The following is a 23,635-nucleotide window of genomic DNA, read 5'->3' as shown; positions in this document are numbered from 1 at the left end:
ACGGAGAGATTGTCACGGAGAGTACTAGGGAATAAAAATAAATAAATAAGAATAATATTACCCAACTCCGATCTTAACGAAAATTGCGCTAAAAAAAATAAAATATTTAAGTTCGAGCGCTGGCAAGGCGATAGGTCCACGCCTGGTGCAGAGTCAAAGAAGTCGACGACACGTAAAAGAAACATAAAAAATAAAAAAATAAAAATATTCAAGACGGAAAAACTCAGCCGCACACGGCAAGAACAAAAACCAACTCCTCCGGGACACAACCAAATGCGTCGAGAAGGTATTTGAGGCGTAACATGCCTCGAGCTTCATATCGGGAGAGGAGCTTTCGAGGTAGTTACTGCGGTTACTCAAACTTTCTCTTTCCCCTTCCCTTTTTCAAAAGAACACGTCAGCCGGCGCAAACTTTTCCTCTCGGGAGAAGACCACTCTTCACAAACGGTTATAGTTGACGAGGAGGCTGACTTCAACCCAACTAGTCTCCAGGCAGAAAAAACACAAGTATATTTACCAGCTCACTCGCACCTTTGCATTTAATTCCATTATAATCATATTTACCAACACGCTCGTTTTTAATGTTAGCCTCCGGGGCTTTGCTGTTTCAAAAAGAGAAACTTTCGGTGTTATCGGATCTCCGCGGAGAGAGATAGAGCACCCCCGTTTCAAGAATAGCGCGCTCGAAGCTTGGGAAAAGGCGCGGTATCGTTTCACGTGTGCAGGGGTGGCTGGTTTAGAAATGTCCCCACATCTCTAACAAAACCGGCCCATCTTTGTGTGTGCGTCTGCGGGATTTTTGTCCCGCGCCGCCGGTTTGATCGCGCACACGGCGTTGTTTTCGCCGGCAGAACTGTTGTTGACCGTTGATATTGTAAAGCCGTGGTGTCCTCATGCTACCAGGCAACATTTCCTTTGCTTTCGACTGACTGACTCCTCCAGGGTGGGCGTAACTGTTCGCCGCGTCAACGACACATTCGTATCATTTCACTCCTTGCAAAACAGGGTGCGCTGCTCGCTTTACTGTCACGGGCCGTCCTATCTAACTCAACGAGCGCGAAAGGTCGTGGTCATCTGCTGTTTCCGAAGGGGCGGGAAGTCCGTAGAGGCCAATGGAGGCCCCGAATCAATAAGACGTCCTGCCGATTTCTACATATTAAAAATTTAGGACGCCATGCTGGTCTGTTAAGAAGTGCTGCTTTTCTTTTGAACTCCTCCAATGTAGCTTGCTCCCCATATTGAAATTTAAATTATCAATAAATATAACAGGGTGAAACTACTGTATTTCATTTTTATGTGGGAACGTTAAAGAAAGGCAAAGTTTGTGAAGACGCGCAATTCGCAAGTCCGTTTCGAGCCGTAAAAACGCGTTTTTGTACGATATTGATGCTTAAATATAGAACATGCAAACAAAATACACACTTTCTTGGCTTGCTTTTCGAGTAGACAATTATCATATTCACATCTTAAAAAAACAAAACAACAAAAAAAAAAAACGAAGAAAATTACAAATTGTTTTTTTGAGAAAATCGTTTTTAAAATTGGTACTTTCTCGTTTTCGCATAACATTTACGCAAACGTACCGCAAATGGAGTTTTATACACCTTTTCATTTCCGTAGTTCTCGGACCGGCCCACAGGGGCGCTGGCGCTGCAGCCGCCATAAGGTTGCTTCAAATCGGCGTGGTTGCTGCTGTTGCGCTGTGGGGTTGTGTGGAGAGCATTCCGTTTCAGCGCCTTTTCCCGGCCTCTAACAGCACATGAGTGCCATAGGAAAGAAACAAAGCTCGTACCGGGCCGGTAAGACATGTTCCGTCGTAGGCTGCAAAAATTGCGGAGGTTTTTTGAAGGCGTGGAACGCCTCCACGTGCAAACTACATGCGCCGCTGCTACATCAAGACTGCCCGTGCCTGCAGCCATATGCCTTGTACTGCTTTCCCCAAGGCGAGAAAAACAAGGAAACTCGACGTAAGTGGGTCGCAAACCTGCAGCGGAAAAATCTGAACCCCAGCAAGCACGCAAAGGTTAGTACGGCTCGTGTTAACGGACTTTGCCCGACGCCGCGGCCGCCGCTTCCGTAGACGGACCCTGCTCTTGGGGGCGGGGTCGAAACAGGCAAATAGACGTCAAATGAACCCGTAGCCATCTCATGGGGGATCAGGTTCCTAATTATTTTCAGACATCGCTGGTTCGGGAGGTATTGGTAGCCGGTACAGAACGCGCGTGCACACGAACGCCAGCACGAGCCTCTCGCTCGTGAATTAAAGACCTAGAATCGTGAAGAGATTTTTTGCAAATTTCCCAATCACCCTGGGGCACGCGACGAATGTAGTTAGACACGCTGCACGCGCTCGCCTCACGTGTACTAGATTTGAAGTAAACAAAAATGAGCGACGACGAACACGCGTGCAACATCTTATTTGATCTAGATCTCTCAAACAATACTGCTGCAAACGCCATCGCGCGTACCTAGTACAATCCCCGCATGCACCTCGATTCGATTTCCAAAGTTTGTATATGCTTGGTGTTGTGAACGCCTTTGATTTAACCTCTGTCAACATCTTCCATAAATAGGTCAGGTGTAAACAGTACATTGATAATAGCCTAACTTACCTATCGACCATGCTAACCTTAATGCTTGGACGGTACGCTCATATTATAACTGATATATGTTCACATCAACAGGTTTGCTCCATTCACTTCGTTGACGGTAGGCCGACTGAGAGAAATCCATACCCGACATTGAACTTGAGGACTACAAATGAGGTAAGCTCCGGTGACAATTGACTTTTGGAGTCATATGGAGACACTACTTCCTTTTAAAGCATGCCATCAAAAGTCGCTTAATGAAAAATATTAGGGCTCAACTACTGCACAGGCACAGTGGATCAGTACTGTAAAACATGCTTGAGGTATGGAACATTGTACTCTATGAATTAAGTCTATCTACAAATAAATTGCCATTCAGAGCACCAGGATTTGCCACTTGGTAAAACAAAAAGTGCATGTGCAAATTGCAGACATTTGAGTGTGGGGGTGCTGGAAACACTTTAAATCTTGGCAAAACAATTTGATGCATAAAAGCAGGCACCGACGAGGCAGAATGTGGACATAAGCAGCACTGACCTTTTCACTGCCTGTATTCCATTTTTCTCCCCAGTCCAAGCTTAAGTGTGGTTCTTCACATTTTTATGTTGATATAACTGTTCCAACATCATTCGCATCTTTTGTTTGAAGGTCGCAAAAAACAGGGGGAGGCGCAAGCAACCCCGGCGCCCACTCTCAGGACATGCAGCACTGGCTACACCCGCTGGTGTGCACTCAAGCAGCGCGCTGTCCAACTTGCCGCCAGCTCTGCTTCAAGCTCCGCCCCAATCTCCACCTCAAGCTACACCGTCTTTGGTTGTGGATTGTGGTGCCCCCCAAGGGGAGGATATTGACGTACATGAACTATCACCAAGCTCAACTCTTGCCCCCCAATGCACTTGCAGTAGGGGCATCCGGAAGGTAGAAGTTGGTATACAGTGCGAAGTTGGACAGCAGAAGGACCACTCGTACTGTACACCAATCTCCCCTGTTGTTGTGACCAGAGCTACACGTGCCACACAAACGGCATTTTCAGTTTGTGACACTTTGCCTGCTAAAAAATTCCGGTTTTCCACAGGTCTATCAAAAGTACTGTTTGAAGAGTACACCAGAGTTGCGTCGTCAGAGGCAAAAATGACTTGTAAGCTTGCAGTGAATGACCAGATTTTACTTACTCTCATGAGGCTTAGGTTAGGGTTGTTGCTTGTAGATCTCGCATTCCGCTGCCAGGTCTCTGTAGGTTTGGCAAGCAAGATTTTCAAGTTTTGGATTCAAGTACTTGCAGATATTTCGCGCAAGTACCTGGTTATGTGGCGACCACAAGAGACGATAGCCTCAACACGTCCGTCAGTGTTCGCAGATTTCCCACGTACAACATGCATAATCGACTGTTTCGAAATATTTGTTGACAGGGCACAAAACATGCTAAAGAGAGGGCGGACGTACAGCCCCTACAAAAGTCACAATACAGCCAAAGTTCTCCATGTGATCGCACCAAATGGCTTTATAATGTTTATCTCAAAAGCCTACGGAGGCCGTGCAAGTGACCGGTTCATAACCTCAGACTCTAGGCTGCTGAGATATCTTCTGCCAGGGGATCAAATCTTAGCAGATAAAGGCTTTACCATTGAAGACATGCTGCCTTATGGAGTTAAACTGTCACTTCCTTCATTCAGAAAGCAGAAAAAGCAGCTCTCGGATGCTGAAGTGGTTTACTCGCGTCGCTTGTCTAAACTGCGCATTCATGTAGAAAGGTCCATAAGCCGCGTGAAGTGTTTTCGGTTTTTGAAGTATATACCCTCGTCAATCTTTGCAAGAAGCAATTGTATTGACAACACCTTGACTGTCATCGCAGGGATCTGCAATCTGCAGCCATCGCTTATTAAGGAAGACTGAAATAAATGTCACTTGTAAGCAGTGGTCCTTCTGGTGAATGTTTACTTTTTTGACACTTTGGCATTTCAGAAACCTGCATGCTCGTCGACAAGTGCCGGCAGGTAGTGTTCAAAATAAAGTGATTTCAGTTTTGGGAGCAAGCCCTCAATGAAGGCCTTGTTATATGGCACTTTAGCAATGTAGCCCTTCTTCTCTGAAAATACCACAAAGTCACATGAGTGTTGCCCAGAGCAATACAGTTGTAGCTGCACTTGTGTGTAATATGCATTCTCCCCTTGGGCGAGAGTATGAGATCTGGGCCATCATACCTAACGTCATACTTGCCAGATGCAAAAAGGCACTCTAGACAGCCATACTTTTTTAGAGTGTCTGGTGTCGGGCATTTGATTTCAACTGACACGTTGCCAGCTGCTTTCAGGCCAACTGGGCTGGCCGCCAGTCATGGGTTTTCTTCGTGGACGGTCAGGCCACAGAGCCGTAGCACGCAGTCCTGGTCCTCTTCATACCAGGCCCTGGCTTTCGGCTCGGTTTTCTTGCTATGTCTGCCAACACATAACACAAAACAGTAAATGTATCAGGACCACTGCTTACGCTCTCTGCACTTTTCGACGCCAAGCTGACAGGGCAACGAACGCAACACGGTCGCTGAACTAATCGATTTCCTTCTTTTGAAGGCTTGACATTGCTCCCTGCACGTGAGTATGCGTAGACACAATGCAAAACCATTGGCTAACTGGTCCAACAAGCATGTAACTTCCATTAGTACAGCAGTGAACGAAGTAAAGCAGCGAATCGATTATTAGGACATGCTTGCTTATTCTGATACTGGCATGTAGCCATCCGTGGCCTGGGACCTGTTCAGACTGCTCAGTTTTCCACTTACTTCGAATCGTATTAAAGTGCGAAAAGTCAGATGGCTACTTTATAACGCGTATCATGTTGTAAAAATCTTTTTTATTGACACCTTGAAGCATTCTTCATGCAGAAGTAATCAGTTTTAGTGCCTGCACCCAAGCATTCTGCACTCCCATGCCCAATGCAGCTAAGATGTTTTTTTTTCTTTTATGAATTCTTCCACCACCACATTAGCCTAGCAGCGAACGAAGTAAAGCAGTGAATTGATTTTTCAGACATGCTTGCTTATTCTAATATTGGCATGTAGCCGTCGGTAACATTGAGGCCCGTTCAGACTGCCTAATTATTCACTTATTTCGAACCGCATCAAGGTCCGAAAAGTCTGACGGCTACTTTGTAACGGGCATCATGTAAAAACCTTTTTCACGGACACTTTGAAGTGTTCTTCATGCTGAAGTAATCGGTTTTAGTTCCTGTACCCAAGCATTCTGCACTCCCATGCCAAGTGCATTTGAAATCAAAGTCAAATTTGGGAGTTTTACGTGCCAAACCAACGACGGGCATCTGGCACGCCTCAGCGGAGGACTGAGGATTAATTCCGACCACCTGGGGATCTTTTCACGTGCAACCGAAAGCTCGGTTACACGGCGCCTTCTCCGCAGTAAGCCACCGTCAGATTGCGAGCACCTCGGCCGGAATTCGAACCCGCCACATGGAGATCCGTAGGCCAGCGCTCTCGCCTCGACCCAACTGCATTTGAGATGATTTTAGTTTCTTTTATGAATTCTTGACATGTATTGATTTCTCATGGTTTTTACTATTTACGAGGGCTGATTATTTAATTCTGGGACTGATTTTCTTTCGGGGAAGCTATAACTCGCAGTAAAGTGGCAACAAGGCAGCACAGATGACAACTCTGTGTTGCCTGCATAACCAGAAGCCGTCATCTCCCCACATTTTTTCTGCAGAACCCTCTAAGTGAATGGCTACCTGCAGTGTGCGTAGCACTTCAAGATCGAGGAAGAGAAAGTTAAGCAGCGTCTGCGCATCAATTTCTGTTTCCGCCTCGGGAAAACTGGTGCTGACTAGTATGAAATGTTGCAAGCAGCTTTAGGAGAGTCCTGCCAAATTCGATCACTGTGGCGAAGCAGGCGAGTTGGTTTACGATTTCAAACTGTTAGCAGTGTGCAAACAAACGGAGACACAGAGAAGAAATGGACAGGACTAGCGCTCAACTTCAACTGAATGTTTAATGAAAATAAAAGACCAAGCTAAACAACCAGACCGTCAGTGCATCAGCATGTGCTGATGCAGTGATAGGTCTGGTGGTCTTACGCAGACAGCATCAACTGACTGTTCCGTTTGGTGTTCATGCGGTTATATGAATGCAGCTGTTGCAGCATGTCGAAAGCATATGATTCAGCAAAAGTGTTGTAAGCTGGGAAGGTTGCTATGATGACATGGTGAACAGAACAGCACACAAAAAGACAAGGACAGAGAGAAGGAACGTGCTCAACACATAAGCGTTGACTCAACTGAATTTATGCACAAAGGGAAGAAGAGGACGTTCTGAAAGCGATGCAGGGCACACAATGCGTGTCACACGCGAAACAACACCACTTAACTACAATGTCTTTACGCCGTAGCCCGATCTAAAAACATTTGAACGTAAAAAGTTTTTTCAACAGAAATCTCTCTGGTTAGGAAAATAATAGTCTGACTGATATGCGGACTTCTAACCAAATTTTAATAAAAATAAATGAAAATTCCCCAATGTTTCGGGACCAGCTCGGTCCCTTGGTCGCGGGTGACTGTGGGTTGGACAGACGGGAAAGCCACTTATGTTGGCCAGTTGAGATTTCTGCGTCTGGGTTTTTCCACGAAGCGACGAAGCCCTGACACAGACGCTTGGGAGACTACCCGACAACCTGTTGATGTTACCTTTTGTTGTCTGGATGTACTAGGATTCTAGGAGAAAACGTTCACGCCAGTGTCGTTCTGTGCCCAGGATCTCGCATTTGTCGAAGGACATGCGGAGACCCAGTTTCGCTGCGTGTTCAGCAAGGGCACTGGATTGAACGTCGTTCTTCTTCACATCTTATTTGTGGCGGCAGAAGCGTTCCGGGAAGTTCTTGGTTTCCCCCATGTAGGTTGCAGGTCATTCCGCGCACGGGATGCGCTAGATGAGGCCTTAATATTTCTCCTTTCCCAGTCTGTCCTTGGGGAAGGGAAGTCGGTCACGGATGGTGGACACTGGTTTGTGAGTGACCGCAATTCCATGTTTACGAAGGACGCGTCCGATGGTCTCGTTAACGTTCCTCACGTATGGCGGGCACAGACGGCTCAAAGGAGCCAGGGCTGTGGAGAGGCGGGGACGGCGCAGCTTCTTGTAGACTCGATTAATCAACCTTTTGGTGTAGCCTCTGTTTTGAAGGTCGACCTTGATCTTGTTAACCTTTTCTCGGAGAGACTTCACCGTTGAGCACACAGACATGGCATGTCTGAACAGCGCAGTGACCACCGTCATTTTGTGGGTTGTGGGATGTTAAGAGTCAAAGTTCATGTACCTTCCGGTGAGTGTAGGCTTCCTGTACACCGAGAAGGTAAGTTTGTCTAAAGTCTTCTTTACACTGATGTCCAGAAACGTGTATAGAGAAGCAAGCCCTTGCTTTGTTCGTGCCAAAGCCGAAGATCTTCCTTCGTTATGTAGACGATTGTTTTGCTTCGTTAAAAAGACCGAAATCGATTGTCTTTGCCAACACCTAAATCTGGTCGAACCTGCTATTCAGTTCACGGTGGAACGCAAAAAGGATGGTGGGCTTCCGTTTATGGACACCAGTGTAAAGAAGACTTCAAACAAGCTTGCCTTTTCGGTGTACAGGAACCTTAGCACATTGGAAGGTGCTTGAACTTTGACTATCACCCAAAAGATGTCGGTGGTCACTACGCTGTTCAGACGTGCCATGTCTGTGTGCTCGACTGAGGAGTCTCTCTGGAAAGAGGTCAACAAGATCAATGCCGACCTTCCAAACAACGGCTACTTCAAAAGGCTCATTAATCGGGTCTACAAGCTGCGCCATCCCCACCTCTTCACGGCCCCAGCTCCTTCGAGTCATCTGTGCCTGCCATACGTGAGGAACGTCAGCCAGACCATCGGACACGTCCTTAGTAAACATGGAATTGCAGTCACTCACAAACCAGTGTCCACCATCCGTCACCGACTTCTCCCGAAAAACAGACCGGGAAAGGAGAAATCCCAAGGCCTCATCTATCGCATCCCGTGCGTCGACTACCCTGCAGCCTACGTGAGGGAACCCAAGAACTTCCCGGAATGCTTCCGCCGCCACAAATACGACGTGAAGAAGAATGACGTTCAAGCCAGCGCCCTCGCTGAACACATTGCGAAACTGGGTCACCGTGTGTCCATCGACAAAAGCGAGGTCTAGGGTGCGGAACGACACCGGCATAAACGTTTGCACTTAGAATCCTGGTACATCTTGACAACAAAAGGTAACATCAACAGGTCGTCGGGCAGTCTCCTAAGCAAATATGTGTCAGGGCTTCGTCGCTTCGTGGAAAAACCCGGACGCTGCGATCGCTACCGGCCTACATAAGCGGCTTCCCCCCCTCCCATTCAACGTTTCGGGACCAAGTTGGTCCCGAAACGTCGGGGAATTTTTTTTCTTTTTATTAAAATTTGGTTAGAGTTTCGAATTTCAGTCAGTCGATCTGAAAACAACGTTTCGGTTCGGTTTGATAGTCTGATCTAAAAACAAGGTTTCGGTTTAGAAACAAACCAAAACCTTGTTTTTAGATCGGACTATGGGGCATACACATTGTAGTTAAATGGTATTGTGTCGCGTGTGACACGCACTGAGTGCCCTGCAAGTCTTTCAGAACGTCCTCTTATTCTTTCTTTTGTGTATAAATTCAGTTGCGAGTCAGCGCTTTTGTGTTATGCATGTTCCTTACTCCCTGTCCTTGTCTTTTTGTGCGCTGTTCTGTTCACATGATTCAGCGTTTTGCTGCTCTGAGAGTACTCGAATAATCCATGTCTGCACCAACATAAACCTGAATACATGCCTTGTGTTCTCGTTCCCACGAAAGGTATTGTTCAGACGCCTGGCAATCCATTTCTCTGTAGAGGCCGTCTTTGGGATGGATCCAGCCGTGCTGGCAGTTATCCGCAGTTTTCGTGCAGTCTGCCACTGGCTGCTGTCCTGGCCCCGGGTCTGCTCCTCCAGCGAAGCTATCGCTGCTGCGGTCAGTGCCACGTTGGCGTCGTAGAAGCTCTTGCGTGGGGCACAGAGGAGCTCGCCGGAGTGGCAACCATGGGACTGGGGGCCTGAAAAGTTGTTCACACACAAGGCATCAAGGAATGAAAGGAAGCAATTAAATTGTTTGGCATTACCTCTCACTACTTGAAGGGGAGCACTCTTCATTTGGGCGTCCATCACAGATGCCAGGATGGTCCCCTCTATGTTCCTGAAGCCAGAGCGCTTGAAATGTTCTTGGAGTGCCCTATGACTGTCAAATTGGGGGAACCCAGCCTTGCCTGACTTGAGTCCGTAGATGACCTCCAAGGGTGCGGGTACCACGTTCTTTGCAGTGGAAGCGTTCCACTTGCACTGTACATCGGTGCATGGTGACCCAGTCAGCCCTCTACTTGTTGCTTCTGCAACCTTGAACAGAAGTGCTGCTGCGTGTGAGCACGACTGCCTTTGCCCAGCCATACAGGAGCAGACGATGCTCGTGATCACATTGTCTGTGAAGGTGACCTGTGTCTCGTACAGTTTAGACACTGTCTGTGACGACCTGACTTGGGATTGAAGTTCGCAGAGTCCAGCTTCTTGACGCACGAAGATTGCTCCCACGTGGCCAGAGTCCAACAAGTTCAGCGCCTCGACAAATCCCTTGAAATTCTGCGATGGCTTGCCATCAATGTCTTGCCTGGTAATCATGTACTCGTAGATAACTGTAAAAAAGGGTGTTTTAATCAAGCAGCTCAAAATCAAATACATTTTAAATTTTGCTAAGAAACGAAGCAAAATGAGATGAGCTTTAAGCCTCTAGGGCACTAAACCTGCAACTCGGGCGCGTGTTTCACAGGGCAGTGCATGAGGCCATTCAAGTCTCAGAAGCATGCACCACATGAAAAATCACAGTGCTGCATAACTCAACTACACCCAACAAATTAATACTACATGATGGGCACTGGAAGATGTGGCATTAAGTGGATAGCATTGAAATGTGCCTATGCTCCCAGGTTCTACAGCTGTGTGCGGAACCGGTCAAATGAAGTAAACAGAACAATTGACCGCTTTTAATATACTAGCTCAGCAGGAAACTCAGTCATGCACTTAAAAGAATCTAAATTTCCTCATATCACCAAATTACTACCGTCTCGTCCAGTTAGGTATATTATTACCCTTCCATAAATTTCACGCATGGCTCCGCGGAGCAACACCACTAAACAGTCATGTAGTGTACACATTGCGACACAGCACGAACAAGCCGTAGCGTGATTTTTTCACTTCACTTTGACGAATGAACAGCTACCACCGAAATTTATCAAATGACAGAAAGGGCTTATATGGGGCACCAACTTAAGCGGTAAAACTTTGCCTCCCTTGTTTCCGGGGTGAAGCACAATTAAAAGGAAATCGTCGGCGTTGTGCCTGCGCTAGCCGTGTAGCTATGTGTACACACCGCGACACTGTCAGTGCCAACATGATACACGCTTTTTCGAATTTTACTTCGAAATGGTATTAGTGGCCACCACATTTTACCGCTTATATTAGTGCCCCAGATGAGCACTTTCGGTGGCGGCAGTAGTTTTCATGACAGCGTCTCGATTCTGAGAGAAAGACAGCTAGCTGCCAGCAGAAACCAGCGATTGCTTGTTCGCGTTAACAGTGTCACGCTCTGTACGAACGCACCGCGAATGATCGATGAGCGGTAGACTTACACTTCTATTCCGCCACACAGAAACGACGTTTAACACGATTAGCGCTCAAATACCTACAACGCTAACTTTAAAACAGCGAGCGAGCGCCAGCGGAATACCGCATTAAGTAATGTAAACAAGACCGCGAGTCCGCAGGTGATAACTCATGTACCGCTCATCGATCATTTGCGGTGCGTACGTACAGAGCGCGACACCGTTAACGCGAACAAGCAATCTCTGGCTTTTGCTGCCTTTCTCTCAGAATCGAGACGCTACAAGCAATCTCTGGTTTTTGCTGTCTTTCTCTCAGAATCGAGACGCTGTCATGACAGCGTCTCGATTCTGAGAGAAAGACAGCAAAAACCAGCGATTGCTTGACGCGTTAACAGTGTCGCGTTGAGTACGGACACACCGCGAATGATCGATACATTTACACTCCTATTCCGCCACACAGAAACGACGTTTGACACAATTACCGCTCAAATACCTACAACGCTGACTTTAAAACGGCGAGCGAGCGAGCGGAATACCCCAGTAGGCAATGTAAACAAGACCGAGTCCGCAGGTGATAACTCGCTATCGCGGCGTCGACCGCTCTCAGCTTATCACTGGAATGCTACCCGTTTCACTCATGTCAATCATGTCACACTTAACACAGTTCACATCTTTGATACTTACATGAGCGCTGAATCTTCAGCCAAAGCTTCAGGTCGTCCACCCACGGAAGGGCCATCGCGGCCGGTGATCGCGTCGCAAGAATTACCGACGACTCCCAACGCAGAAAAACGTAAAAAAACACTTCAAAAGCGATTCGCACAATAACAAAACACAATTATATAAAAAGAGAACGTAGGAAAATGTAATTTACAGGAAAAGAAGGACGAGAAGCGTGGAAACAATGAATCAGGCAACAGGACAACAAGGCACACGGAGGCGAGTGGAGGGGTGCGGAGCGGAACATGAAGCAACCTTATGGCGGACGGGTCAAGTGATTTAAGATGGCGGCGCCCATAGAAATTTGCGTGAAAAGGTCTATACAGCCTGAGTGGTTTTATAATATAAATAAAAAGTGTGTTTTGGGGTCTCCATAGACATACAAAGTATGGACGTAACGCAAGAAGATCGCCAGTATTTAATTGTCAAAGTTCGTCAACAATTAACCGAGGAAGCGTTTTTGGCATTTTTACAAAAAAAAAAAAGCAAAACGCCTAAAATTATTTTACGGTATTAGAGCCTTTAACCTGTCCTCAGAGAGTGATTGAATAAAGTTAGTATTAGAAAATCCACGGCTGGAGATCGAGCGAAACATCCGACCCACGACGGATGTGAAAAACACTGCTTTCCACCTCGGCCTCTTTTAAAATTCGTAAGTTGAGAACAAAAAATCCGACAAACTTGCGGGGGAGAGAATCGTCCTGTGACCAATCTTCCTGTGACGAGTGTGCATGGGACGAATCGTCCTCATCCCCTGTCGACTGTACTGTAGCCTTGCAGACTCCGACGTCCCGTTCGACCTCCGGCGCACACACTCACGGGGGAGGCTTAGCCGCCCTTGTGCCATCGGCAGGGATGTTGGGCTTGACTGCGCGGCGCCTCCACATGGGCGTCGCTTTAGGGGGCGGCTCCTCTTGCTTCACCGCCGTAGGGTCCGAGGCGTCGTCCTCTCGTGTCCATTTTGCGGCCGCACCGCCCGGAGAGGCATCCGGGTCGGCCATGGTGACATCGGCGGCTGGATCCTCGTTGGCGACGTTGGGGGCGACTACTGCCTCACTGGGCGGTGCAGACGTCTCCACCGCAGGTCTATCCCGCTTCCCGCCTGCCCTGCCTGGACCGCATATGGTGTTGTGCCGCTGGTGTTCGGGGCCGCACCGCTTGCAGGTGCAGGGGGTTCGTTTGCCACAGGACTCTCCTTGCCAGTTGAACCCGCACTGGTCTCCTCGGCTTCGGCCTCGTCCATTAGGAGCTCAGATTTCTCCAAGCCACCCTCAGGCGCAGCAACCGCCGCGTAAGACCGGACGCACTGGGAGCCCTCGTGGCTGAAGCGACGGCAGACGTTACACCTCGGGACGCGGCACTCCTTGCGGATGCGCCCCGTCCGCTGGCAACGGAGGCAGAGCGGGGCCCTGCCAGGCACGACGATGAGGGCCAACTCACCGCTCACCAGCAGCTGGTGCGGGATGTCGTCGAGCGTGACGCCCGCCTTGAGCCTGAGCACCGCCGTGCGTGTCATGGTGCCCACGGTCTGGCAGCCGTCGACACGCCACTTTTCCCTGGCCACCTCGAGGACCTTGCCGTACGGCGCCAGGGCCGCTCTCACGTCGTCGTCGGTGACGTTGAAAAGGAGCCAATGGAGCTTCACTCGAACGTCCTGGTGGCACGGGTCGACGACGAGGCATCGGCGGCCCTTGACGGTCAGCTCCGGCGTGGCGAGCATCTTCGTCTTGCCCTCGATGGTCTTGAACGTCGCCGCCCACACATGGTTCATGCGGTAAGCGCCGAAGGAGGCGACCTCGGGAAGCAAACCGAGGGGAGCCAACGCGTCGCGGAAGTCGTCGACACGGTACGGCCGCCCCTTCATGTCAGCGTGAAAAAGAAAAAACACTGCTTTTAAAACAACGGGTCCTGTTGGCAGAGCAGGCAGAATGACTTGATAATCTCCGTTATCGTTAGCCCTGATACCGCGGCCAGCGTGGGCCGCTGACACCGCTCCTTCGGAGCTAGACATCGCACGTCCGTACGCTTCAGCGGCCGGAAGTGGAATGATTAGACCTTCCCGGCCACTGGTTTCGGCGGACTCAATTTCTGACCAGCTCTCTGTGTACTGTTTAGTTTCAAATTCGCTTAACTTGGTAGACGACAACCGCTGCTGATTTAAGGCCAACGCTATTTCCGACATGCGGCAGTGACGTGGCTCGTCATCTCAGCTTGCAAATGTCGGAAAGGGCCCGTCTTCCAAGATATCTAGGGAACCACTCCTCCCCATAGGGACAGGCTGCACCGTATATATAATGGGAATGAGTGAAGATTGACAAGTGCAGCTGTAGTAATATTGTGAACGAAGAGGGGAGAAGGTGATTATTGAATTTATTGCATTAAAGTTAGGGAAAGGGAAAGAGAGCTGGCGAAAACCCTAAGTTTAATGCAATAAATTCAATAATCACCTTCTCCCCTCTTCGTTCACTATAAATAAATATATATATATATATATATATATATATATATATATATATATATATATATGTAATGAATAGACTGTTTCGTAGTACGGCGTAAAGTGTACAAGAGAGAAAACGTACGATGAAGCTGTTAGTGGCAAAAACAAATTGTTGTGTGTATGTTTCCACAGCCGGAAGTTAGTCTGCCTCGGTGGGCATTTGGTGTCTCAGCTGTTGATGAGCAATTTAGTCAGTGCAGCTCAACTTATACAATCTTGTGCGCAACAAAGACGAGGACAAAAGCAGAGAAGAGGACACAACTTTCAACTGAATTTTATTGAAAACGTGTTCCGGCATTTATAGTCTCAACCATCGTCAGAATGACAACAAAACGACAAAACTAAAGGAAAAACACAATTGCAGAGCATAACTGGGAAACAACACTATCTCGTTCTCAGGAAAAACAATTCCTTCTTCGATAATGCAATCGACGGCAAAGCAACACACGTGTCTCCTAAATAGTCAATGTGCTCGGCCTCTATGATTTCGCGTGTTACTGCTGACTTGCATTTCCCAATTTTCACGCATCCATCCAACAGTGGGGTACAACCGCATGTCCTGCAATGCAAGTCAAGAAAGCCACCGTTCTTTTTTTGCACGTTATTATTGTGCTCGCGAAGCCGACCATTTAGGCAGCGCCCCGTCTGCCCGACGTAGTGCCTGCCACAGGACAACGGAATGCGATAAACCACGCCATCTCTACAGTCGACAAGTTTCGTTCTGTGCTTCTTTTCACATCAGTGTTTGGCACGCACGCCAGGCTTTGATAGTTTGCACAGGTCTATGAGCGTATTGGGCGCAGAAAACACTACCTTTACATTTGATCGCATTGCGATTTTCTTTAAATTGTTCGCCACTCGGTGTATATACGGTGTCACAACAGCTTTTCCTTTTTGTCTTACCGGCTGGCTCCCATTGTTTTCCACGAGACAGTGCTTTCTTAGAATGCCTTCCGCGACCGCAACAAGAAGGTGCTGAGGATGCCCAGCTGCGAGCAAGCGCAAAACTTGCTGATTAAAACCCTTGGGGATCAAATGCTCCCAGGACTTTTTTAGTGCATTGGTGAAACACAGGTTAACAATACTCCTTTTGACTAGCTCTGAGTGGGCTGAATGAAAGGGAAGTAACGGCTTATTCGCACGTGGCTCATAGCACCAACAGATGTGGTCGTTGAGAAATAAAAATCGGATGTCAAGGAAGCGAATAGTGTTGTCCACAGGTATCTCATGCGTGACCTCGTGTGGGCCAAAACATTCCTTAAACGTGGTCAGAGTTTTGACAGCCTCTGCTTCAAAAGCGTTTCTGTGAGATGCGATAAAAACTAAGAAGTCATCTACGTACCTAAAAAATTTTCACGTAAAAAGGTATTTCACGCGCTACGGGCATTCCGGCAATCATCGCAAGAAACGTCTAAGCCATTCCTGCCGCTCGTGCGTCGAACACGCGTTAGCGCCGTGATTGCGAAAACGTCTTCGAAACGACCGCGGCGGCCGCGGAAAGGGGATTCCCGGGCAGTTGCATGACGGGGAGGCATCCAGTGATCCCGGAGCATTGGCCATGTTCACCTGGGGATCCGTAGGCGGCGCGACCCCGTTCGGATCGTGTGCCCCTGTCCGGATCTGGTCAACTGATCCCGGCGCGCTCCAAAACGCCCATGGAATTCGCCATTAGGGTAATGACATCTAAACATTTTTGTTCCCGGCGAGTTTGTTTCTTTTTTGTTCCTGAGCGCGAGCAAGCGCGTCTCCTCACCGGCGCGAGCTCTTGGCATTGGCATTGCTACGGCGCCAGTTCGTAACCGGCTATTTGTATTTTTCTCGAGAGCGCGTGCTGTCGGTAGCGGGTAGTACAATGTCGTCACCCTAAGCAAACTGCACATGAAGGTACCATAGATAGACCTATTGTTATACTACCCAAGCATCAAGGAGAACACAAAGACTGGTGTTCGACGAGCCGCACGTGCTGGCCTCGCCAGTTGGGAACTTTTCTAAAGCAAATACCTAAAACAGACGGCATCTTGCACGCGGGTTCGTCAGCGCTTTATTTTGGTTATTTACTTCGAATCTTTTATCCGGGGAAGGCGTGCGCGTGTGGCGCGTGGAACACCAATCCCTGCATTCTCCTTAATGCTTGGGTAATATAGCAAATGGTCTATTAGAATGGTGTATACACCATTCCAATATTTATAAAACCCCAGCCCATCGTGCGTTCTCCACAGCCCAGCGCGTCTGTGCTTATAGCTTCGGAAAGCGAGCAAAGCGCGCGACAGAACAGCTGAGAGAAGCTCCGCGTTCACCGCCAGCTCGCAAAGACAGACAGCAGTACAAAGCGCTCGGGTTGAAAACCAAATATCATAACCAGTGTTTGGGAATGTTTCATTTACGTTGACTGTACGCTGTCCAGTGTACGCGCAAAGCGTTGTTTATGTTTGAAGAATTAAGTAGCTAAAGCTAAACAGGTCAGGATGCGTCTGGGGGAGCCTGTTGAACCACGTTTTTCGGTGCCTGCAGTTTAGTCCTTGAGTGTTCCTTGCGCTCTCGCTGTGTCGGGTTTTGTGTAGATTGTATTCTTTCCTGTGGCCCAGTATTTTCTCCGTCCCGCGATCCAGAGACCTCCAGAGAAATAGCCTGCCTTAAAATAAGCGTCGTCTTTCCCAACAGCCAGAGGTTGTCGCCAGTATCGAGCAGTTCCGAAGTAGCGAACACTAAATGCACTTAACGGCACGTGGCATGGAAGAACGGCAGAATAATCCCTGGGGAACGGAAACAAAGGGGACGAATGACAAACGCAAATCTCCAAACATAGCTGTAGGTAACTGGTGCGCGACATTCGGTCGAGCACCAATCACCTATAGCTGTGTCTGGAGATTTGTTTATAGATGGTTCGAGTCGCGAATACTTTTACGAGCTGGTCACACGCGAGTACCACAGCAGCCGCCGATAGGGGCAGTACTGGTTTGCATTTATGCTGAGAAGTTGCGGTTGCTTCCGAGCTGTTTCGTTAGATAGCCTGTATTAGAGAGTTTCCATCTGGTCGATCAGGGTCAGGTTGTTTATTGGCCGCATTTGCTATAGGAGCTGCGAGGAGGTGACGGAAGCCTTGGTCGTCTGCAAACGTGTCCGCCTTTCCTCACGATTTCCTCCTCGCCATACAAAAAGGCTGCACGTGGAGCTCTGGCGACAGTCAGAGCTCCACGTGCATTCAGCAGAAACGGTGTTTCTGCTGACTGCTTTTTAGAACTACTTCAATTTTACCTCAATTCTACGTTCATAGGATGGAATAACGAAGTTTTTCTCCAAAGCTCTGGAGTATGCATAGGGTCGTCACTAGCGCCTGTCTTCAGTGATAGTGTTGTTGCCGGGATTGATAGTGCCATTGAACATGCCCTTGGGCTTCATGGGGTAAAGTATTTGTACTTCACAGCGCATAAACGTCTCACAATAGCAAGCACTCACTCAATCACAGACAGAAAAACATACACACAGCGCTGTGTCTGTGATTGAGTGAGTGCTTGCTATTGTGAGACGTTTATGCGCTGTGAAGTACAAATAATGGGAAACCAACTAGCCAAAGCTGCGGTGTTAACAAGGGGATAAAGTGTTTCGGCAAGATGATGGTTTTCTACTTCTCTTTGACAATAACCTGGGAAAAGATCTGGTCACTAGTGTTATGTTCATTACTCGTCAGGGCACGCAAAAGTTGTTAAAAGGGGTATAGCACTTTCAAGCGTACGATCAGCCCTAAAAGGTAATCTTTACATTACATTCATGGCAATTCTAAGGCTCATATTGTGACTCCGGTCATCCGGTTTCCGTGGCAAGTGTTATAGGAGGTTGTGGATTCCTTGTTAAATAAATAAGAGGAGACGAAGGTAGTGAGTACAATGTGGAGAAGAAACGGGTGGTAGTTTATTTATACTTTAACAAGGTATAGCACAACTTAAAACTAGTCGCCCAAAGATATCAAGTCCCAGTTGTTTTTTCAGGACCTCAAGAAATGGCTCAGATTTGTTTCAATATGCATTTAAATTTGAAAACCAAATTATCCCGAGTAAAATGTGAAAAAACAAATGGTCGACAGTTCGTGCCCTATACCTCGCGTGTGGTATACAGCGTTCTCTTAACATGGGGTAGGACGTACGTGGGACACAGAGGAAGACATTCTCTTGAAAGGCTACGTGAACATAACCTGTTTATGAGGTCAACGGTGGGGGTCACCTGTCTCTGCACTGTCAAGCCTGTTCACGTAATCCAAATCTGGCCAGCACTGCAATCAAGGGTCGATAGAAGTAAAAACTCTCCAGAGAAATTTGCGAGGCATGTATTATACAAGGTCTGAGGTAGCACTGCACAAGCCATCTTTATGTTACGCTATCTGAAAAGTAAGTTCTGTTTTCAGACGCTTCGATGCGCTGAAGCCATCCCCCGTGCCCTAGAGTTCTCGTGCCATGAGCCAGTGCCTGTTGGTTATGTGTCACCTTTCTTCTCTTCTGGATGAAATATCGAGTTGTGAGTTCAGCCTCTATCCTGTCTCCTGTAATCTCCTACAATTTTCTCACGTTGCTCGCTGACTTGAACCATGTATATTCGGGGAATGCTATTGATTTTTTCCTCCGTATCAATCCCTCATCCTATCTCAGCTGGGTTTTCCCAGCGCTGTTTGGAGTTGTTTAAACAAAACAAAATCGAAGAGACTTGATAGTATACAGACGTTTATTCGAGAACTTTATGATCCTTATCTTAACAGACAAAATTATTTCAGCCTTGAGTTTGTGGTTGTTGAAGATTTAAAACCTGCACTAGATGCTTCTTTCTCCAAACGGAGGCATGCACGGGACTTTTTATTTTTAAACAAATCTATCTTCGGTGTTATCGATTGCCTTAAACTAACCTCATTCATTGTTTTTGCTATACCTGGCAGGAATCTTCGCGTATATATAGTTTTCGGCTCCTTTGAGCCAAAAAGCTTGAGACCCATTTAATATGTTCAGTGTAGTTTTAACATATCAAGTGTGGTAAACACGCCCGAGGTAGATTTTGTTTGTCGGAAATATTTTAGTATGAGGTTTTCTCTAATGCTTTTATAATGTGACGTTTTGCGCATTGTTTAGACGCTGCACGAAGCAGTTCTTCCAAGATTTGTTTGTCAGAGCAAAGAGCGATGTTTTTGGAATTTAAAAAGGGCATGTCTCGATATCATAACATAAATCTACTCTAAAATGCACCTACTGATATCTGAACTCTACACGTAAAGGGGTAAAATTAGTAATGCTCCGCGAACGGTCGGACTATTTTTACTGCGGTTTTTGAGGTGAAAGCTTTTATAGTCGGAGATGCTGCTGAATCTGGTGTTGAATAATCGACTCGCAGCTGCAGACGTACTAAGATCTCTCCTCGGAAGTTTCAGTCGTTGTTGTTGGCGCTTGCCATTCACAAGTCTGATAGCAATATGATAAGCCTGCAAATGACAGACTATCGGCCATCGAGCTGAAGTTATAAAGCATCGGTACACCCCAGAAGAGTACCAATGATAATGAAGACAAAATAACGGAACTGGAAGCAAATGTTAAAACTCTTAAAAAAAAAACCGAAGCAGACGGCCTAACTTGATAGTATACGTTATTACAGAACATGATAACTAAAACAGCTAAATTCTTGAAAAGATAGTCGTGGATGATGTTCTGAAAAAAAATTGAAGCGTACAGATATTAGGTATTAAAAAAAATTCACCTACTCGAAAAAGCTCTCAGCAAAAAGAAAAAAAAATCGGCCGATTTTTTTTAAGCTACTGGAGAGCAGAGATAAAACAGTGATACTAAGCAACTGCATGAAACTGAACGGTACAAACTTCTATCAGAAATGTCTTTTCCCGCCCCGTACAGGAAATACGAGAAAAACTCTGGAACAGTAAAAGAAACAAAAAAAGCAAACCGAGATAGCAAAGATAAGGTCTTTCTTACTTATGACAAGGTCAAATAAACGTACAGGTGACTTTCTTACTTATGACAACTTTATCATTATTTGCCTCGGACGAGGCAAAATATGATAAAGTTCATATGGTTAAAAAAAAACGCTGTAATGTACCAACAATAGCAGATGACCATACAACGAGACTAGCAGACTACGATGAAACAGCTACTGAAATAACGGCTATCAGTAGGACTGCAAGAAGCCTTTTAAATAAAGTAGAGGCATTAGATTCTTCTCTCGTGGAATTTGAATCTAACATAGCTACAATAACCGTGACACGGTGAAAGGGACACTGAACCGAAATTTTGATTTCGCGAAATAAGGCCGCAGACACGTTGAACGGGACGCCACGAACTCCAAAACATTACTCATACATTGATATCTCTAACGGATGGCCGTACGGTCAGAAAAGAAGGGCGCAATAAAGCGAGGACTTTGACGTCATCGTCCTCCGGGGAAATTTGAGAACGAGGGGAAGCGGCCTCGACTTTCTCCTCATCGCTTCGGTTCACCAGCTCGACCGGATGTAGCAAGGAGGAGAGGGAATGCTAATCGAGACGTGCCTTGTGTCGTCGGCCTCGTCGGCGGTGTTTGAATCGCCGCACTTATTTTCCAAAAATACGTCAATCCGTTAAAGGTATCGCTGCATGAGTGATGTTTTGGGGTTTCGCAGTGGCCCACCTATTTGTCCAGCCTTGTTTTGTGAGCTCGAAACTTCAGTCTGCTATCCCTTTAAAGAAATACTACAACAAAATTTCGGCTCTTATTTTTTGGCCTATGCGTGTTCAAAGGAGCAGTAACACACCAATATCTTGTTAAACGAGACAAGAAAAGGAACTTGAAAAACAAATTAAACGATTAGTAAAGAACACCTGGTGGACGTCGCTAAAGCCTCGCTTGTAATGCCCGTCTAGGAACCTTGACAGGTAGTGACGATAACTCTCTCGCTTACCTGGCGTCATCCCGACAGCATTATGGACAGCACAAGAGAAGAGGGGAGGGAGGAACTCCCCGCTCAACGGGACCCTCTTTTGTGTGTCCCAGATGTCGCTGTACTCCCTCTACAAGATTATGGAAGATTAACCCGTCACTCGAAATTCACACAAAATCAGATTTGCGGTTAGTAGCGGAAGCCCGATCGCTGGCGTGCTTTGACCACTTCACTGACTGGAACGGCCAGGGCATCTTGACGACGTCAGCGTCGCCGCAGCTTTGCTCATCACGAGATGAACTACGCCACGATTGGGCCGGATGTGACGTGCTTTCCGCCGGCTGCTGTCCGAGCGCCTGCCAAAATATACAGTTTTTATATATTAAAAAGAAAATACAGCCATCCCTTCAAAATTGAAACGTGCGATTGTCTTTTACGACTATTGAGGATCATATTCAGCCAATTTTTGAACACGACGGGTATCTCTTACATTTTGTTGAAATATCCCTTAAAATCCTGGAATCCTTGATAGCGACATTGTCCTTCCAAACTACGTTATGTTAAGGAAAGATCGAACATCTAGATGTGGCGGTGTAGCAATGATTTTAAAGCAAGGTATATCTTATGTGCTTTCGCCTGACATAAAGGAAGTTGAGTCTTTTTGGTGTAAAGTGTACTTGGCAAATTATTCTTCCCTTTTAGGTGTAATTTGAGGGCCTCAAAGCTCAGATTTAAAATTTTTGTATAGCTTATTCGACTACATGCAGCAACATATCAAGGGTGAAAGAATCGTCATGATGAGAGATTATAATTTACTAGAGACAAACTGAGGTTTACTGCACCCAGGCACTTCTACTATAGATATTTTTCTTGGAATTATGTTTTCATTTAACTTTACATAATTCGTCAGGGAGCCGAACCGCGTGCAGTGGTCTTCTTGGTATTTCTTCGTAATCATGTTTCCTAAGCCCAAACATATGTAGATGTGGTGGTTAGCATGTCTGATCATAAAACAATTGTATGTGCAACACCTGCACGCGATTCTGTGCCTTCTCATGGTTGTCCTACCTATGTCCTCGATTTTACCAATTATGATCATGCATCTGTCCTAACTTACCTTGCGCATGAATGCCTTGATTTCCGTGAAATGTATGGTTGTAATTCCTTTAGGGCATAGATGATCTATGGTAGTTTCAAAGCAATTATAAATCATTGCATTATCCAGTTTGTCCCCCCAGAAAAACCTAAAGTGATAGGAAATATAGCCCACGGATAACCCGTGAGATTATCTACCTGAAATGTCGAATCAAACATCTTAGAAAGTCATCTAAAAGTATCCAATTACAGACTGCGGAACTACAGATTACAAAAGAAAGCTTTTGGAAAAATCGGTTGTTCACAATAAAAATTAAAAATCTAAACAGAAGTACATAGGGGACCCTTCATGAGTTTTTGCAAGCATCACCACAAAAGTTTTTTTTTTTTTTTTTTACATTGGTAATAGTATCGAGTCAAGTATAAAACTTTTTGCCGACGACTTTATTATCTTTCGCGAGATAACAAGCCAAGCTGTCTCAATTGTATCAAACGAATCACTATAAATATAACCGGTTGGTGTGATAACTGGCAAACGGCTCTAAATTCTGACAAAACAGATATTATATGCCTCAAGGCACATTCACACCCTTGCGACCGAGTAAGACCGAGAGAGACGGGACCGGTTTTTAAGCGTTTTGCGACGTCTTCGGACGAGCTACGCTGCAGCGCATCCGGTCCTAAGACGTCGCAAGAGGCTTAAAAGCCGGTCTGGTCTATCTCGGTTTTACTCAGTCGCACGAGTGTGAACGGGCTTTTACGCGTAAAAATAAGAATATTATCGAGTTTCCACACAGTTTTAATAGTGTAGACTTGTGCAGGGTCACTGAATAAAGTATCTTGGTATTATATTAGCATCCGGCCTGAGCTGGTACGAACTCGTTAAATATGTAACAAACAAAAATCCATGGAAAAATTATTCTTTCTGAAGAGAACGTTAAAGTAGTCAACTCCTGAAATAAAGTTTTTAGCATACACCTCTCTTGTGCGTCCAGTTCGAGAATATACACCTATATCCCGGTTCATACATGCGCAGAACAATGAAATTACTCTAGAAAGTGTTTATGTAAAGGCATTCAGATATTTGTACAACAAATACAGTCGTATCAATTCACCAAGAGAACCTCTAAAGAAAACTAATT

General features: G+C 46.5%; 1 protein-coding gene and 1 pseudogene across 1 annotated transcript; one reads left to right on the top strand and one right to left on the bottom strand.

Annotated features, from left to right (window-relative positions):
- Positions 1 to 3,719: 3,719 nt before the first annotated feature.
- LOC120839601 lies at positions 3,720 to 4,481 on the top strand. Its single transcript, XM_040209911.1, has one exon. The coding sequence runs from the start codon at positions 3,720 to 3,722 to the stop codon at positions 4,479 to 4,481; it is 762 nt and encodes a 253-aa protein (XP_040065845.1).
- A 25-nt stretch (positions 4,482 to 4,506) lies between these two features.
- LOC115328794 lies at positions 4,507 to 10,069 on the bottom strand (annotated as a pseudogene).
- Between the last annotated feature and the right edge of the window lie 13,566 nt (positions 10,070 to 23,635).

Source organism: Ixodes scapularis, unplaced genomic scaffold (assembly GCF_016920785.2).
Source record: "Ixodes scapularis isolate PalLabHiFi unplaced genomic scaffold, ASM1692078v2 PGA_scaffold6__148_contigs__length_123643588, whole genome shotgun sequence".
Lineage (NCBI taxonomy): Eukaryota > Metazoa > Arthropoda > Arachnida > Ixodida > Ixodidae > Ixodes > Ixodes scapularis.
The sequence above is the reverse complement of the archived record's forward strand: the minus strand, read 5'-3'. Positions and strand labels throughout refer to the sequence as shown.

Bases quoted from the DNA above. Each gene is read 5' to 3' on its own strand.
- LOC120839601 (XM_040209911.1), top strand. From the start codon at position 3,720: ATGACTTGTAAGCTTGCAGTGAATGACCAGATTTTACTTACTCTCATG.